General features: G+C 44.5%; 1 protein-coding gene across 1 annotated transcript in view; it reads right to left on the reverse strand.

The window, feature by feature from the left end:
* The window catches only part of RC3H1 (ring finger and CCCH-type domains 1), a 64,603-nt gene extending 46,544 nt beyond the window's left edge, over window positions 1-18,059 (reverse strand). The window contains 2 exon segments of the mRNA XM_051856942.3: window positions 650-1,019; window positions 17,919-18,059. Coding sequence (XP_051712902.1) covers window positions 650-880 — 231 coding nt within the window. The 5' untranslated portion in view covers window positions 881-1,019; window positions 17,919-18,059.
* Between the last annotated feature and the right edge of the window lie 634 nt (window positions 18,060-18,693).

Raw genomic sequence — 18,693 nt, forward strand, 5'->3', positions numbered from 1 at the left:
TCGTACCAGGAGAAGTACAATGGTTTCATATTTTCCTCAATTAAAAGATTCTTCTGACTTACTGCTTCAGTTTCTCTTGGGGCCAGTGCTAGGATGTCACAAGTGAAGTCGCCGCCTACAATGCCAGTATCCCATCGGCCCCGTCCAGATCCCAGCTGCTCTGCTTCTGATCCAGCTCCCTGCTAATGTGCCACGGAAAGCAGCAGAAGACGGCATAAGTCCTTGGGCTCCTGTATCTACATGGGAGACCCAGAGGCGGCTCCTGGCTCCTGTTCAGCCTGGCACAGCCCTGGCTGTTGCAATCATTGGGGAGTGAACCAGGAAGACCTCTCTGTTTCTCTAACTCTGCCTTCCAAATAAATAAAAAATAAATCTTAAAAAAATAAATTTCTCTGATAATCAGAACAAATATAATAGGACTGTTAAAATTCTGACCACAAAATTAAATGGATGTTACCGTACTATATACAAGTGAGAAACACAGGAAGACAATAAATTTCTTAACATACTAAAATAACAGATTTGCACTGCACAGAATAGAATTAAATCTAATTAAACAGAAGGCAATAGTACCCAATTCAATTCAACAGGTTTCCCCGAGGAGAAAAACACACACGGGAGATTAAAGGTATTAAGTCATGCATCTTACCTGAGCACCCACTAGCTGCAGCAATGCTGAGTTCACGGGGAGGAGCTCAATGTCTGTATTGATAGTGGTCTGGTCAAATGGACAAGCCTTGCGATGGAGCTTATTCAGGCACATCTTGCAGACAGTGTGGCCACAGCCCAAGCTGATGGGCTTTCGGATCGTCTCGTCGAAGGTCTGAGTGCAAATTGGGCAGGAGAGGAAATCCGTCCATTGCGGAGCTTGCACAGGCATCGCTTCTAGAGTTGCAATTTACTAACACACACAAATCTAAAGCAAAGATTCCACTGGAATCAAAATTTTTGAAAAAAGTTTATCTCTTTTTTTTAAATATCTTCTGTAGATACAGTCAGCACATAGTGTGAAATATAACCTGGAAGACAAAGAAAATGGAAAAAAATGAGTGCCACCTTTTTTAAGATTTACTTATTTATTTGAAAGTTAGAATTATACAGAGAAAGAAGGAGAGGCAGAGAAAGAAACAAAGAGAATTAAGCTATAAACTGCTGAAAAGGAACTGCAAGTCTGGTCTCACCCTACCACCTTTTTTCATTTGAATATTTTTATTTGAGACAGAGAAGGAGGCAGAAATAGAGAAAGGGTATCAGACAGAGACAGAGCGCGATACCATCTTCTGGTTCACTCCACAAATGTTCCCAAAGCCAGGGGTAGGCCAGGCCAAAGCTGGGATCTGCGAACTCGTTCCAAGTCTCCCACATGCAGGGTGAGTGACAGGAACCCAACCATTTAAGCCATCAGTGCCGCCTCCCAGAGTTTGATCAACAGAAAGCTACAGCTGAGACCCAAACCCTGACTCTGCAATGTGGGATGGCAGCATCTCAACCAGAATTAACCAGTGTACCAACATCTGCCCCTCTAAAGTATTATATACTAACAGGAATCTCTTTTAGGCTCCTTATACAGCCTATACTTTGTTTATCATGTAGAACATACTTATAATAGTTACTTCAAAAGAATAAATCCCAATTTAAGAAACAGAATAATTAGTCACCAGAACCCATATACAATCATATGTCATTGTCTATCCTGTTTTTGGTGGGAGACAAAAGACAAAACTCATCACATACATCTATCACAGGTTTTCCTTAAATAATTGATGCCCAGAATAATAAAACACTAATACAGTACTACAAGTTATGAAGATTTGATGATGCTCAGTAGTCACCTTACAAAGATGAAACAGAGGGGCTGGCATTGCATGCAGCAGACTAAGCCACCACCTGCAACACTGGCATCCCAGAGGAACATCGGTTTTAGTCCCAGCTACTCCACTTCTGACCCAGCTCCCTGCTAATGTGCAGGGATAGCAACAGACCATGGGCCAAGTCCTTGCACCCCTGCCACCCACATGGGAGACCTGAAAGGAGTTCTGGGCTCCTGGCTTCAGCATGACCTGGTTGTTTCGGCCAATTGTGGACTAAATTGGATGGAAAAGTCAATGTCTGTTTGTCTGTCTCTCTCCCTCTCTGTAACCCTGACTTCCAAATAAAGAAATCAATCTTTTTTTTTTAAAAGGTGACAAAGCATCTTGGAGGGGGTGGGCATTGTGGTACACCAGGTTAAGCCACTGTTTGAGAGTTATGTATCAGAGTGTCTGAGACTGAGTGGTACCTCTGCTTCTGATCCAGCTTCCTGCTAATGCACAGCCTAGGAGGCAGTGGAAGATGGTTCAATTACTTGAGTCCTTGAGTCCCTGTCACCCCTGTGGGAGATCCAGATGCAGTTCCTGGAACATGACTTCAGCCTGGCCCAGATCCAAATGTTGCAGGCATTTGGAGAGTGAACCAGCAGATGAAAGATACAGTTTATTCTCCCTCTCTCCCCATAATAAGTAAGCAAGTAACTAAATAAATAAATCAGAAAAAAAAAAATCTTGGAGCAGGCATTTGACCTAGTTTTAAACAGCTTCTTGGGGCACCCACATCCATGTTGGGGTGCCAGGATTTCAGTACTGGGCCAACTCCCAACGCCGGCTTCCTCCTAGTGTGCACCCTGTGAGGGAGCAGGTTGATGGCTCACATAATCTCCACCACAGGAGACCTGGAGTGAGTTCCCAGTCCCTGGCTTCAGCCCAGTACTAGTCCAGCCCAATCACTATGGGCATTTGAGAATGAACCAGCAGGAGGGAGCTCTCTGCCTCCAAATTAAAAAATTCTTATTTGAGATGTAATTACATAGAAAAGTAAATTTTGTACCTATACATCTTACTCTTCAGGCATTAAATTTAATTCATTCTGAACCTTAAATACAAGCCCATCACTGACAGAGAAAAGCGTTCATTCAGTGAGCAAAAACCATGCATTCATTCAACAAATATTTACAAGCACTATTTTGTGACAGAGTCTGAATTGTGAAGGCAGCTGTGAAACAGCAGTCACAGCATCGACATTCATGTAGCTAAGGCTACTGAAACTCAAATTTGAGTTTTTGCAGTGTATACTACTAGACAGTGAATGAATGTTGAAATGAGAATAAACAAGACATTTAATGCTTCAGTAGAAAGTTCCTGAATTAACATCATATTCAAGCTGTGTGTCCAAACAGTTCTTGCCATAACAAAAATAAAAGCAAATTATGAGACTGCCCACATTTTGATTGCTAAAGTAAAACATTATCAGTGCTTTTAATAAGCATCTACGAATGTGTAACAAGCAGGTTTATACATACATATATATATATATATATATATCCCCCCGCAAAGAAACCTTTTAATTAAGGAATACAAACTTCATGCATTTCTTAAGTACAACTTTAGGAATATAGTGATTCTTCCCACAACCTCCCACCCCTCCCCTTCCTCCCCTCTCCCATTCCCAGTCCCAATCTCCACTAAGATCCATTTTCAATTAACTTCATATACAGAAGACTAACTCTATACTAAGTAAAGAGTTCAAAACAAACACACACACATATATTAAAGATTTTATTCATTTATTTGAAAGTCAGAGTTACAGAGAGGGAGAGGCAGAGAGAGCGAGAGAGAGAAAGAGAGCGAGTGCAAGTGAGCCTGCCCCTCCTTCCACTGGTTCACTTCCCAAATGGCCACAACACTCAGGGATGGGTCAGGTCAAAGACAGAATCCAGGAGCTTCATCCAGATGTAGGGGCCCAAGCACATGGGCCATTTTCCACTGCTTTCCTGGGCACATCAGCAGGGCGCTGGATTGGAAGTAGAGCAGCCTGGACTTGAGCTGATGCCCATGTGTGCAGTGCCAGCTTTACCCACTAAGCTCCAGCACTAGCTGTGTCCAGGTGTATATTAAATATTAATATATACCTAAGTATACATATATACTAAGATATTAACTCCCAACTGGGAGTTGGGAATCTTTTTACTTTTTTATTTTTTTGGAGTTGGAAATTCAATTCAGGTCTCCCATGTAGGCAGAAGGAACTTTCCCAGCCCCACTACTTGAGCCTTCCATGGTCTTTGTTAGCAGAATTCAGGAGCTAGAGCCAAACATCAAGCCCAGGCACTTTGACAATGAGTTTAGGTTTATATTATATTATTACTACTTCATATTTAAAACTGTCATCTGGATGCTAAAAATGAAATACAGTATCTAGGGGCCAGAGCTGTGTTGTAGCAGATAAAGAAAGCCGCCACCTGCAGTGCTGGCATCCCATATGGGCACCGGTTCGAGTCCTGGCTGCTCCACTTCCAATCCAGCTCTCTGTCATGGCCTGGAAAAGCAGTAGAAGATAGCCCAAGTCTGCATCTGTGTGGGAAACCTGGAAGAAGTTCCTGGCTTTTAATTGGCTTAGCTCGGGCCATCTGGGGAGTGAAACAGCAGATGGAAGACATTTCTTTCTCTCTCTGCCCCTGCATCTCTGTAACGCTGCTTTTCAAATAAATAAATAAATAAATCCTTAAAAAAAAAAAAAAAAGACTCTTTGATTCAGAGAGGTAAAAACGGAAACTAGTATTCATCAAGTATCTACTCCTTTGAGGCATAATTATGTCCATTTTACAAATGATAACTCTTGAGGTCTGGCAGCATTACCAGCCCAAAGCTAATAAACTGTTAAGATTAAAACCTAGGCCTTAGGTATGTAGAAGTTACTGCAATATATATTATATCAAATAAAGCCTCAAAGTAAGAGGGAAATCTTGGATCTCTTCCAAATTCACCCCATGAGATGAGTTTTTTAAACTCACTATCCTTGACCTTAACTTAATTTCTACTTTCTTTGGAACATTTCCATAGCAACCAACATGCAGGGCCACATCAGAGAAAAGAAAAATTTTAGCTATCCTGAAAAATGAAGCTAAAAAAACTGCAGGTTCTTCTAGCGGTAATACATTGTGAAGACCCAATTCTGATCATAAAAACCTCTTCCCAAATACACAGACTAAATTATAACCCTAGTAGACACAGTATCTTTGACACAAATAATTTATTGTGTTAATTAAGTGCACAAGCAAATGAGTACAGCAGGTGTTTGGCCTAGATGTGAAGTTGTTGGTTAGGAAACCCATGTCCCACATCAGAGTACTTGGATTTAGTTCCAGGCCCCAGCTTCTGATCCCAGCTTCCTGTTAAGGTGGATGATGGAACATAGTGGTGACGGCCCAAATACTTGGGTTCCTACCACTCACATGGGAGACCTGGATTGAGCTTCTGGCTCCTGGCTTTGACCTGGCCCAACTATCGCTTTCATAGGCATTTAGGGAATGAATCATAGAAAGGAGATGTCCCTGTCCCTGTCTCTGTCTCTCAAGTAAATACATTTTTTTTAAAAAGATTTATTTATCTATTTGAAAGTCAGAGTTACATAGAGAGAGAAGGAGAGGCAGAGAGAGAGAGGTCTTCCATTCACTAGTTCACTCCCCAATTGGCTGCAACAGCCAGAGCTGGGCTGATGGAAAGCCAGGCGTCAGGAGCTTCTTCCAGGTCTCCCACTTGGGTACAGGGGCCCAAGGAACTGGGCCATCTTCTACTCCTTTCCCAGGCCACAGCAGAGAGGCTGGATTGGAAGTGGAGCAGCCAGAACTTCAACCCAGAGAAAGATGGCCCAAGTAATTGGAAAACAGAGATGAAGCTCCTGGCTTCCCAGGCCTTTGACGCCAATTGGGGCAAGAGCCAGCAGATAGATGATCTGTGTGTCTCTCTCTCTCTTTCAAATAAAATGAAATCAAATTATGTTTGTCCCATTCTTCCCCCAACCTAGAATCCTTTCTCCATTTTCTACAGGACTTAATGTAAATTCCCTCTGAGGAAGCCCTCCCTTATCATCTTACTTACAACTTGTACCCAACCCTTCAACTGCTCCCACTATCCCACAACATACAAACTGCAAACTTCCCACCTTTTTCCTGATTAACCTTTCTCCACAATCTTTCTCATCATCCAAAATTCTATTTTTATTTATTTTGTTACAGTGTATACTCACTACTAAAAAATAAGCTCTATAATTTTTTATTTTTATAAAAATATTTTATAATAAATATAATTTTTATTAAAAATAGATTTGTATGTTTTTCCTCTAGTGCCTTCTGTATACTTTTTTATTTATCAGGCATCATTCTCACATTCTCAACGTTTTACATGCATTATCTCACTTCCATCCATTGGTTCACTCTACATGCCTGCAACAGCCAGAGCTGGTCCAGGCTAAAGCCAGAAGGCTGGAAATCAATTCGAGTCTCCCACATTGGGTGTCAGAACCCAAGTACTTGAGCCATCACCTGCTGCCTCCAAGGGTACGTATGAGCAGGAAGATGCATCAGAAAGAAAGGAGCCAGGACTTAAACTAGCACCTCTGATATGGGATGCAGGCATGACAAGTGGCAGCTTAACCACTGCAATAAATGCTGACACCTATTAAAATTCTTTTTAAACTAAGATTTATTTATTTATTTATTTGAAAGTCAGAATTAGAGGAGGGAAAGACAGAGATCTTCCATCTGCTGGTTCACTCTCTAAATGGTCTCAACAGTCAGGGCTAGACAGGCCAAAGCCATGAGACAGGAGATTCATCTGGGTCTCTATGTGTGTGCAGGGCCCAAACACTTGGGCCATGTTCCACTGCCTTTCCAGGTACATTAGCAGGAAGCTGGACTGGAAGTAGAACAGCTGGGACTTGAACCGGAACCCCTATGGGATGCCAGCACTGCAGACAGCGGCTTAACCCACTGTGCCACAGTGCCAGTCCCTAAAAAAAGGTTTAATACATTTAGTTGGAGGAAAGATTCAAGCAAAATGATGAAGCTTTAATCAAAATAGTTCAAAAACTTCTATCCACGGGGAAATTAATGTAAAACTGGACATATGAATTTTAAAATCAGTCAACATTTCAAAGATTAAAATACAGGGACCAACACCATGACACAATAGGTTAAGCCCCACCCTGTGCCGGCATCCCATATGGGCGCCGGTTTGGGTCCTGGCTCTCCTCTTCCGATCCAGCTCTCTGCTATGGCCTGGGAAAGCAGCAGAAGATGGCCCTTACACCCATGGGAGACCCAGAAGCAGCTCCTGTATCCTAGCTTCAGCCTGGCCCAGTCCTGGCTGTAGAGACCGTTTGGAGAGTGAACCAGTGGATGGAGGACCCCTCTATCTGTCGCTCCCTCTCTCTGTTATTCTGCCTCTTAAACAAATAAACAAAACTTAAAAAAAATGAAAATCCAAGTTACTTTGAAAGTACAATACTTAAATGTGGACTTTTGAGGAAGTATAATCGGAACATTTCTCTGCAGAAGATTAAATCATGACCATAAACAGTACAGCTACTTTCAGCTAAAGAATGAACACAGGGCAGGCACCGTGGTAACTTGGTAACTCCGCCTGCAGCGCCGGCATCCAATATGGGCGCCGGGTCCTAGTCCCGGTTGCTCCTCTTTCAGTCCAGCTCTCTGCTGTGGCCCAGGAGTGCAGTGGAGGATGGCCCAAGTCATTGGGCCCTGCACCCGCATGGGAGACCAGGAGGAAGCACCTGGCTCCTAGCTTTGGATGGGCACAGCGCTGGCCGTGGCAGCCATTTGGGGAGTGAACCGATGGAAGGAAGACCTTTCTCTCTGTCTCTCTCACTGTCTATAACTCTACTTGTCAAAAAAAAAAAAAAAAAAAAAAAAAAAAAGGAACACAGATGAAGAGTTTACCTCAAAAGAGAAGCAAGAGATTGATTTGAGGGGTGGCTGTTTGGCGGGGTGATTGAGATGTCTGTGTCCCATACTGGAGTGCCTGGGTTTGATACCTGCCTTCAGCTTCTTGCTAATACACACTGTGGGAGGCAATGGTGGCAGCACAAGTAACTGGGTCCCTGTCACCCACATAGGGGACCTGGATTGAACACTTGGCTCTTGGCTTTGGCCCAGCCCAGCCCAGCCTAGCCGTCGCCACCGTAGGGATCTGGGGTGTAAATCAGAGGATGGGAGCTCTCTTGATTTGTCTGTCTCTCTTGGCCCCTCAAATAAATAAATGTACAAGAAAAAAAAAGGAGTGATATGAGACCCTCCACTTTTTAAGCTGTGGAAACCTTAACATGATGAGTTTGGGGGAAGACACGAGTTCATGTGATAACCAATAAGAGTTTAGATGCCAATAATGTTAAATTCAATTTTTCATTATCTAAAGTGGCTCACACATGGAGGGAAAATTTTTTGCCCATCATAACGTTACAGAGAAATCAGCAAAATAGGATAAATCTCTGAACTTAAGATTCTAGTCATTTATAGATTATATTTATTAAATCTATAGCTATGGTACTTACAATTTGTTTATAAGGATAATATTTTAAATTACACAGTATATAAGAAACAATCTTCAATAACCTCTTTGAAAGTGACTGTAATTATAAAAGCCGCTCCACCTATGATGATCCCAAGAACAATAAGGAGATCCAATTCTTATTCTACTTCTTAATTTATTAGCTCTGAAATCTGTATGTTTGCTAAATATTCAACAGCTTTAAAGAGATAAAGAAGAAAAAGATGACTCTAGATTTTAGGGATAAAGAAGAATGGAGTAAAAGATTATGTCATTATGGGAAATCATGCTATTATGGTTAGAAAAAGTGGTTCTCTGTGGGAGTAAAGATTTTTTAATTATGCAATTTAAGATTGCTGACAGCACAGGCAACAGGAAAAATAAAGCACTGAAAATACAGGTTTAAGGACATATTGACATAAACAGATAAATTCTCTGGGAAAGTGAATGTAAGCAGAAAAGTGAAGCTTGGGAAAATAGTTTATCTAAGTTCCTTCCATTATGCTAACCACTAGCCACATGTTGCTAATTCAATCCTTCAAAGGTGCAGAAAAACTAAATTATAAATTTTACTAAGGGACCAGCGTTGTGGTAGAGCAGGGTAAGCTGCAGCCTGTGATACCATCATTGCATACTGGAGTGCTAGTTTGAGTCCTGGCCACTCTGCTTCTGATCCAGCTCCCTTCTGATGTGCCAGTGGAAGATGGCCCAAGTACCTGGGAGATCCAGATGGAGTTCTAGGCTCCCAGCTTCAGCCTGGCTCAGCCCCAGCAACTGAAGCCATTTGGAGATGGATCTCTTTCTCACTCTGCCTTTCAAACAAAAAAATAAACCTTTTAAAAAGTTTAATTAAAACTAATCCATACATTAGAGTATTTTTAGCAGAAACCAAATGGAGGAAACTTAAATGCTTATTACTAAGTAAAGCAGCCAATCTAAAAAAGCTTCATACTGTATGACTCCAACCATATGATATTCTGGAAAAAGCAAAACTGTGGAAACAATAAAAAGAGCAGAGACTGCCAGAAGTTCAAGGGGGATGGAGAAAGAACGAGTAAGTGGAACACAAGGCATTTTTAGGTCAGTGAAACTATTTTTCATGGTTCTATAATATAATAGATATGTACACCAGCTTTTGGAAAAATCCATAGAACTACATGACAATACTTCAAAAAGTTCATCGAAAATAGAATCAGGTAAGTTTGTTTTGGTGTAAAAAATCTTGAAATTCATGTATACCATGGATCTTCAAAAAATTCATGGAAAATGTTATGAAAAAACTGTGCATGGCTTTAAATTTTTTGAACCAAAATAAATTTACCTTTTAATTCCATTTTCTACAACCTTTTCTAAATACTTTCATTACAGGGCCAGCACTGTGGTGCAGTGGGTAAAGCCACTGACTGCAGCACTGTCATCCTATATGGGTGCTGGTTCAAGTCCCAGCTGCCCCACTTCCCATCCAGATCTGTTAATGCCACCTGGGAAAGCAGCGGAAGATGGCCCACATCCTTGGGCTCCTACACTCATGTGGACCTGGATGAAGCTCCTGGCTTCAGCCTGGCCCAGCCCTGGCCACTGTAGCCATCTGGGGAGTGAACCAGTAGATGGAAGATACCTCTCTCTCTCCCCCTCTTTGTAACTCTTTTAAACAAATTTTAAAACAAAAAAAAAATATTTTGATACAATACAAAGAACAAACTGTAATGTACACTGTAAGCTTCAGTAGTAATAATGTATCAGCGTTGGTTCATCAGGGTAAGCTACTGCCAGTGATGCCAGAATCCCATATGAGCAACAGATGGCCCCGGGCTTGGCTTCCTGACACCCATGTGGAAAACTGGATAGAGTTCCAAGCTCCTGGCTTCTGCCTGGCCCAGCCCCAGTTGTAGCAACCATTTGGAATTGGTAGATGGAAGATCTGTTGATCTTTCTCTGTAACTCTGCTTTTCAAGTAAATAAAAATCTAAAAAAAAAAAAAGGGGGGGGGGGCCAGCATTGTGGTGTAATGGTGTAGTGGGTAAAGCCACCACCAGTAATGCCAGCATCCCACTGGCACTGTTCTGGCTACTCCATTTCCAATTCAGCTCCCTGCTAATGGTCCAAGTGTTTGTGCCCCTGCCACCCATGTGGGAGACCTGGTTGAAGCTCCTGGCTCCTGGTTTCAGCCTGGCTCAGTCCTGGCTGTTGCAGCCAATTAGGAAGTGATTCAGTGAATTAAGCAGGAAAATATTTATTGAAAGGGTACTAGGAGTCAGGTATCATCATCTAAATTATACAACATACTGGCCGGCGACGTGGCTCAATAGGTTAATCCTCTGCCTGCGGCGCCGGCATTCCAGGTTCTTTCTAGTCCTGCTTGAGATGCCGGATTCTGTCCTAGTTGCTCCTCTTCCAGTCCAGCTCTCTGCTGTGGCCCGGGAAGTCCTTGGGCCCTGCACCCGCATGGGAGACCAGAAGGAAGTACCTGGCTCCTGGCTTTGGATCGGCGCAGCACGCCGGCCGTAGTGGCCATTTGGGGGGTGAACCAACAGAAGGAAGACCTTTCTCTCTGTCTCTCTCTTTCTCACTAACTCTGCCTATCAAAAAAATAAATAAATAAATTACACAACATACCTACCAGAACTTGAACAGGGACTCAAACTGGCACTCCAGTATGGGATGCCAGAGTTAGAAGTGGAAGCTCAACCGTCTTACTGCCCCTAACACCAGCTCCCCCAACAATATCTTTTAGAGAATGAGGAATTATAAAGCTTAGTGTCAAGTATATATGATTTAACTAATTTATTTTGTGGCAATTAATTTTTTTTTAATTTTTTTTTTTTTGACAGGCAGAGTGGACAGTGAGAGAGAGAGAGAGACAGAGAGAAAGGTCTTCCTTTGCCGTTGGTTCACCTTCCAATGGCCGCCACGGCTGGCGCGCTGCGGCCGGCGCACCGCGCTGATCCGATGGCAGGAGCCAGGAGCCAGGTGCTTTTCCTGGTCTCCCATGGGGTGCAGGGCCCAAGCACCTGGGCCATCCTCCACTGCACTCCCTGGCCACAGCAGAGGGCTGGCCTGGAAGAGGGGCAACCGGGACAGAATCCGGCGCCCCGACCGGGACTAGAACCCGGTGTGCCGGCGCCGCTAGGCGGAGGATTAGCCTAGTGAGCCGCGGCGCCGGCCCTATTTTGTGGCAATTAAATACCATTTTGCCCACTTCCAAGTCTAAACTGGAGACAAGAGAAATGAAATTTTGTTCTATAATAAAGCTAAGAATCTAACGATTCTATTTCATTCATAAATTTTCTACTAACAGTAATTCTAGGCATGTATCTCTATCAACTAACGTAAATATTTTAAAATATTTTTAAAGATTAATTAATTTATTTGAAAGGCAGAGTTACAGAGAGGCAGAGGCAGAGAGAGAGAGAGAGAGAGACAGGTCTTCCATCCGTTGGTTTACTACCCATATGGCCACAATGGCCAGAGCTGTGTCAATCCGAAGCTAGGAGCCAGGTGATTCTTCCAGGTCTCCCACGTGTGCAGGGGCCCAAGGACTTGATCTATACTCCACTGCTTTCCTAGGCCATAACAGAGAGCTGCACCAGAAGTGGAGCAGCTGGGACTTGAATCCATATGGGACGCCGGCACAGCAGGTGGTGGCTTTACCCACTATGCCATAGCACCAGCCCCTTACATTTGCAAATTTAGTACATTAACTTTCCAGTAAATGTTTTCATATTTTCCCCCTAGTTTCCTATCAATGTGCATCTTGGGAGGCAGCAGATGATGGCTCAAGAATCTAGGTCCCTACAACCCACAAAGGAAATCCAGAGTGATTTCCAGCCTCCTGATTTCTGTCTGGCCAAACCTCGGCAGTTCAAAGCACTTGGGGAGTAAACCAGTGGATGGAAGATCTATCTCTTTCTCGCTCTCTGCCTTTCAGGTTAAGTAAAAAGAGGGGGCTGGGCCGTCACTATGGCATAGTTGGTAAAGCTGCCACCTGTAGTGCCAGCATCCCATATGGGCGCCGGTTTGAGACCTGGCTGCTCTGGCCTGGGAAAGCAGTAGAAAATGACCCAAGTCCTTGGGCTCCTGCACCTGCATGGGAGACCCAGAACAATCTCCTGGCTCGTGGCTTCAGATCAGCACAGCTCTGGCTGTTGGGGCCATCTGGAGAGTGAACCAGTAGATGGAAGACCTCTCTCTCTCTCTCTCTCTCTCTCTGCTCTCCTTCTCTCTCTGTGTAACTGACTTCTAAATAAAATAAATAAATCTTAAAAAAAAAAAAAAAAAAAAGGAAGAAGGGGCCAGCACTGTGGCACAGCAGGTAAAGCTACTGCCCGCGACACAGGCATCCCACATTGGTGCTGGTTCAAGGTCTGGCTGCTCCACTTCTGATCCAGCTCCCTACTAATGTGCCTGGGAAAGCAGTGGAAGATGACCCAAGTGCTTGACTCGCTGCACCCATACAGGAGACCCAGATGGCATTCCAGGCTCCTGGCTTTGGTCTGGCCCAACTCCAGCCATTACAGGCATTTAAGGAGTGAACCAGCAGATGTCTGGTTCACTCCTCTCCCTCTAACACTGCCTTCCAAATAAATAAATAAATCTTTAAAAAAAAAAAAACAACGTAGAAATATATAAAAACTTTAAAAATTGGCTAAGTCATAAAGTTAACTCAGAGATCAGAGTTCCAATATAATTCTAAATATCATTTCTCAATGTAACCTCAAAGAAATCTTGCTAATATCCCAATTTTCTTCTACACATTAAGAAAACCCAAAAGGCAAAAAAAATTTTTAAATTTAGTTAATTTTCACAACCCAGTGAAGAAGTACAAATGAATCTGAGAGTTTTGGTCAGTCTTTGGAGTGATCACATCTTAAAACTATACACTACTGTGACCCTTAACTCTGTCTTCCATAGAGTTCCTAACAACATGTCTACTAAAAGAAGTACTGTGAGGGTCTGGCACTGTGGCACAGTGGGATAACATCCTGGCCTGCAGTACCAGCATCCCATATGGGCGCTGGTTGGAATCCCAGCTGCTCCTCTTTGGATCCAGCTCTCTGCTATGGCCTGGGAGCAGTTGAGGATGGCCCGAGTCCTTGGGCCCCTGCACTCACGTGGGAGACCAGGAGGAAGCTCCTGGCTCCTGCCTTTGGATCAACTCAGCTCTGGCCGTTGTGGTCATTTGGAGAGTGAACCAGTAGACAGAAGACCTTTCTCTCTCTCTCTCTCTCTCTCTCTCTCTCTCTCTCTCTCTCTCTCTATGGCCCTACCTCTCTCTGTAAATCTGTCTTTTAAATAAACAAAATAAATAAATAAATAAAAAGAAGTATTGTGAAGAGTGAGGTGGTATTTGATTCCTTGCTATGACATTCCCAAGTTTTGTATGCAATTTCAATCGTACATAGTACTCTCAATCGTGGCTCAAAATAATTTCATTTAAATCCACAAGATGTAAAAGAGATGGTGACTGCCAGGGATAAGGGTGAGGAGGATAAAGGAGTGTTATCTTAATGGGTACAATGTTTCCTTTGGGGGTAATGACAATGTTTAGAAATTAAGGTGATGGTTTCCAACATTGTTAATATATTACAAACGTCAGTAAACAATTTCAAAAAAAGTATATGATTCTTAAAATATTTATTCCTCTATGATAGAATTGATTTCGGGAGCTCAAAACTGAATGGAGGGGCCAGCACTGTGGTGTAGCGGGTAAAGGCAGCACCCGCAGTGCCAGTGTCCCATGGGGCGGTTCAGGTCCTGGCTACTCCACTCCCAATTCAGCTCTCTGCTGTGGCCTGAGAAAGCAGTAGAAGATGGCCCAAGTCCTTGGGCCCCTGCACCCACATGGGAGACCCAGAAGACTCCTGGCTTCTGATCGGGGAAGCTCCGGATGTTAAGGCCACTTGGGGAGTGAACTAGCAGATAGAAGACCTCTCTTTCTCTTTGCCTCTGTTTCTCTGTAACTCTGCGTTTCAAATAAATAGAATCTTAAAAAACATAAATAAATAAACTTGAAGGCAAATACAAATTATGGGAAAGCAATCAAAAAAATTATAAACTGAGAAGAAATCACTATTCTAATATATAAAAAACAAACTAAATGTTATGTAAGAAGTTAAAGGCACAACTCTGATCAATAGTGGATAGAAGTAAAAATACTAAAGCTAACTGCTTTGTAGATATAGGGCAACATTACTTTACACTGGTAAATTTCAACACTTGAAGGCACAAATATAAGGAATGGTAAAGAAACTTTGAAGTTAAGAAAATTTTCTTGGTAGAAATGTCTGACAAAATTCACCTTGTATCACAACTCTCAAGGCTAGTCCAAATCCAACCTAGACTCCAGGATTAACAAAAAAGGAGCTTGCAATGAGGATCCCGGGGCAGGCATTTAGTCTGGATGCCAGTTAAGATGCCCATGGCTGATATCAGAGTGCCTGGGTGCTCCTGACTACTTCCTCCTAAAGCAAAGTCTGGGAGGCAGTGTGGATGGTTCTAGTAGATGGGTTTCTGCCACCCACATGGGAGACCTGAATTGAGACCCCTCCTACCTTCAGCCCCAGTCTGGCCCCAGGCATCGTGGGCTTCTGGGATGTGAACCAGCAAGTGGGAGCTCTCTTTTCCTTGTTTTACTGCCTCGCAGATAAACAGGTAAATAAATAAATAAAAGATCCGAAGAAAAAGGGCTGATTTTGAAATCACTGACTGTCTTGTTACAAGCCTATGGGATTAATCAGTCCCTCTGAAGCCAATCCTGAAGGATATCCAAACCCCTAAGCATAGACAGGCCAAAGCTAAACCAGGTCAGAACAGCCTGCCAAGGAACATCTTGATCTGAGGCGTTCACCGAATAGGGATCATTTGTCAAGTGTATCCTTCACTTTGTTGGATACCGACCATTTTCAAGATAATTGCAAGAGTTGACTGAGACCCCCTCAAATTCCATTTCAAACTCTTAAAAATACTGCAGAATTCTAAATGATCTATGGATTTAAGGGAAAAAATTATAAATGAAAACTTTAACATCACTGAATATTATTAAAATTGTTTTGCAATTTTCATAAACCATATCAAAAATACAATTTATTAATTGCTTATATAACAAGCTAAAGTCATGAAGCAATGATGTCGATACCACAAATCTGTTCTAAGTAAATGGTATTAGTTTCTATATTTTGTGGCATTCAGACTTGCTAAAAACAAATGTAAGTTTTGTTTTTTGATTCACACGAATATTTTCTTGGTCCTGTAGATGGGTATCTGGCAGGGCACAAATACAGCATCTAATTTGTGTCACAACCTGGGTTTGCATAAACTCATTTATCCATTAATTATGTGAATTTTTGTTAGCTATCTAGCTTCTCATAGCCTCAGATTCTTTATAGGTAAATTAAAAGCATTTAACATTGCAACATAACTGGGATTAAAAAGAGATGTTTTTATTCACTCAACAAGCAAGTTCTGAAAACTGTAATTTTTTATACATATAATTCCCTTTCCAATCTCTTAAAATGAAAAAGATATATATTTTAACTTTCAATATTACCAATAAAATGCAAATCTAACTCTTAAGCTATAGTCCCAAAACCCCGTAGAAGAAACTGTTTTAAATACTGATTGAGAAAATCTGAACTGAAATAATCAGAATAAATACTGATACTGGAGATATAAGTGAGGAATCATAACAGTTCTGACACAAAATGAAAACCAGGCTCTGTGAGGGTTTTTTTTTTATATTAAACAGAAACAGGGACCCAAACTCAGCCTAACAATTGTTGAGTCAGCATCAAATTTTAATATAAAAGATTACTATTTAATTATCTTTGTTTTCAAGAGAATGATAAATACTAGGTAAATTAATCCTTGATACAACATGACTTTTATAAAATCTTAACTAGGTACATTAGCTACTTAAAATTCACAAATTCATAAAGAACTGTAATTGTTTTAATAGACTTAGGACCCCAGGTAAATTTAAGATTTATTACAATATAGGCTTGTTTTGGATTCCATACAGACCTCCTAAAAGAACACATACATACAAAAATTCACACAATTGAGCACTTTAAAAAAAGTTGTCTTTCTAAATCCCTTAATTCCAAAAAAAAAAAATCACATCAACAGGAGTCATATGAAGTTATTCTTTCTCCACTGGTCAAAAAAATCAAAACATCTACATTATTTATGCAAGGCATAAAATTAATGTCATTATTGATGTTCATCTACTATGCTTCAAAACCTGTAGCAGTCCATGTTTACTCAATTGCTAGTCTATGACCATCAATTCCTGTGGGAAAACTGGGAACTACTGTTACTCAGAGAATCTAAAAATGCTTTGAATTACCACAGACATGGACCAAGCTAATCAGAAATTCACCCTCAAAGTGAGGGACACTTATTAACTGATATCTTCTCTGCACAGCTCAATCCTCCTCCTAAAATCTCAAACTAACTGCCTTAGTTGGACCATGCAACTGAACGTTAATCAAGGGGAAGCAATCTTTTGGACGCATCCAAGCAACTTCAGTGTAATTTTCCGCACCTGCGGAAGAGACTGACTGTGGCAGATCCCTCGAAACCTAAAGTTCAAGGCAAATATTGCAGTTAGCTATGTCAAGTTCCAGGCGCAACTGCCCTAAGTACTCAGTGCTAAGAGCTGTCTCCTGCTAAGTCGAAACACTCAAAACAGAACCGCAGTCGTCTCTAGCCTTTGAAGTCTTCTAAAATATGCTTAAGAAATCAAATTGGAGGCTCAGGCAAAGATCGATGTGGGGTAATTCTAGGACAAATACTGAAAGGCCAAGTCAGAACATGGGACAGGACAGCTTGGAGACTAAACCACCTCTTGTCCCCTCAAGAAGGGCTACGGTAGGTACATTTTTGGCTAGTTAATGCTGTTGGCTTTTGGGCTACACGGTAACAATTCAACACGGCGCGATTGACGGAAAAAAAAGTTCTACTGAACATTGCAGTCTGTGTCCGTGTTGCCAGCAGGCTGCTTTGTTTCCAGTCTCGGGCTATTCTGGGATGTCCGGAGCTGTATGATTCCTGCGCCCACTCGGCCCATCCGGGACGCGGTCCTAACCGGGTTCAGAGAGGACTGCGGGGTGCCGACGGGGACGAGCCTCGTCTCCACCCCTCATCGACGGCCACGCGGCGTGTCTGCTGCGGCCGCACTTGGCGGCTTTCACCTTTCCCTTCAAGAGACACCTGCACACACCGCCTCCCCCGCGCCGACCCGGCAGACAGCGAGCGGGCTCGACCCCAGGAGCTCCGCCGAGCCGCCGAGCCCCGGGCGGGGAGGGGCGCTCGGGGCCGGGAGGCCGCCTCGCCCTCCCCCACCCCAGCCAGGGGCCGTCCGGAAAGCGCCTCCTGCGCGCACCGGCGGCCCGCCCGGCCCGGCGGCGGCCTCTCCTCACGGCCCTCGCCCGGCCTCCCTCCCGGCCGCACGCGGAGGCCTGAGGCCCGCGGGCCGGCGAGCGCGGCGCCCGCCCCGCCGCAGCTGCCTATTGTTCCCCGCCCGCCCGCCCGCCGCTCGCTCACCGCGCTGGTCCGAGCCGCAGCTCCTCTCAGCTCCGAGTCCCAGCGGCCGCCGCCACCGCCGCGGCAGCCGCCGCCGCCGCCGCTGCTGCCACCACCGTCGACGCTGATTCCGTCCCAGGCCTCCGGGCCACGGCCGCCGCCGCCGCCGCCAGCGCCGCCTCCGGCCTCCCACCTGCTGCTGCTGAGGCTGCTCCTGCAGCAGGGGCCATCTTGTAGGTCTGCCTCCGCTTCCTCCTCCTCCTCCTCGTCTTCCGCCGCCCCGTCGCTCGTTGTCCTCGTCCCCTTCCTCTTCCTCAGACTCCGGCCCGCCCCGAGCCTGGGGCGGAGACGAGGGCGAGGCCCCTCCCCCGGGGCGGGGCGAGCGGGCGGGGCGGGGCGCTGTGAGTCACCGCCGCCAACGCCCGGGGCCGCGGCGCGGGGCGGAGACGAGGGCGAGGCCCCTCCCCCGGGGCGGGGCGAGCGGGCGGGGCGGGGCGCTCTGAGTCACCGCCGCCAACGCCCGGGGCCGCGGGGCGGAGACGAGGGCGAGGCCCCTCCCCCGGGGCGGGGCGAGCGGGCGGGGCGGGGCGCTCTGAGTCACCGCCGCCAACGCCCCGGACCGCGGCGCGCGGCGGGCAGGTGGCCAGCGGCGAGCGGGAGCCGGAGGCCTGGGCGGTCTCCTTGGAGTCCGCACTCGCTCTCCCTGCAGGCTCCCGGCTCTCAGCGCCTGTCCTCTCCGTGTGACCTCTGCCCCCAGCCCCCGTTTGCGGCTCTGGTTGTACCCGGGGTCTGCACC

Source organism: Oryctolagus cuniculus, chromosome 7 (genome assembly GCF_051225735.1).
Source record: "Oryctolagus cuniculus isolate XC-2025 breed Fujian yellow rabbit chromosome 7, ASM5122573v1, whole genome shotgun sequence".
Classification (NCBI taxonomy): domain Eukaryota; kingdom Metazoa; phylum Chordata; class Mammalia; order Lagomorpha; family Leporidae; genus Oryctolagus; species Oryctolagus cuniculus.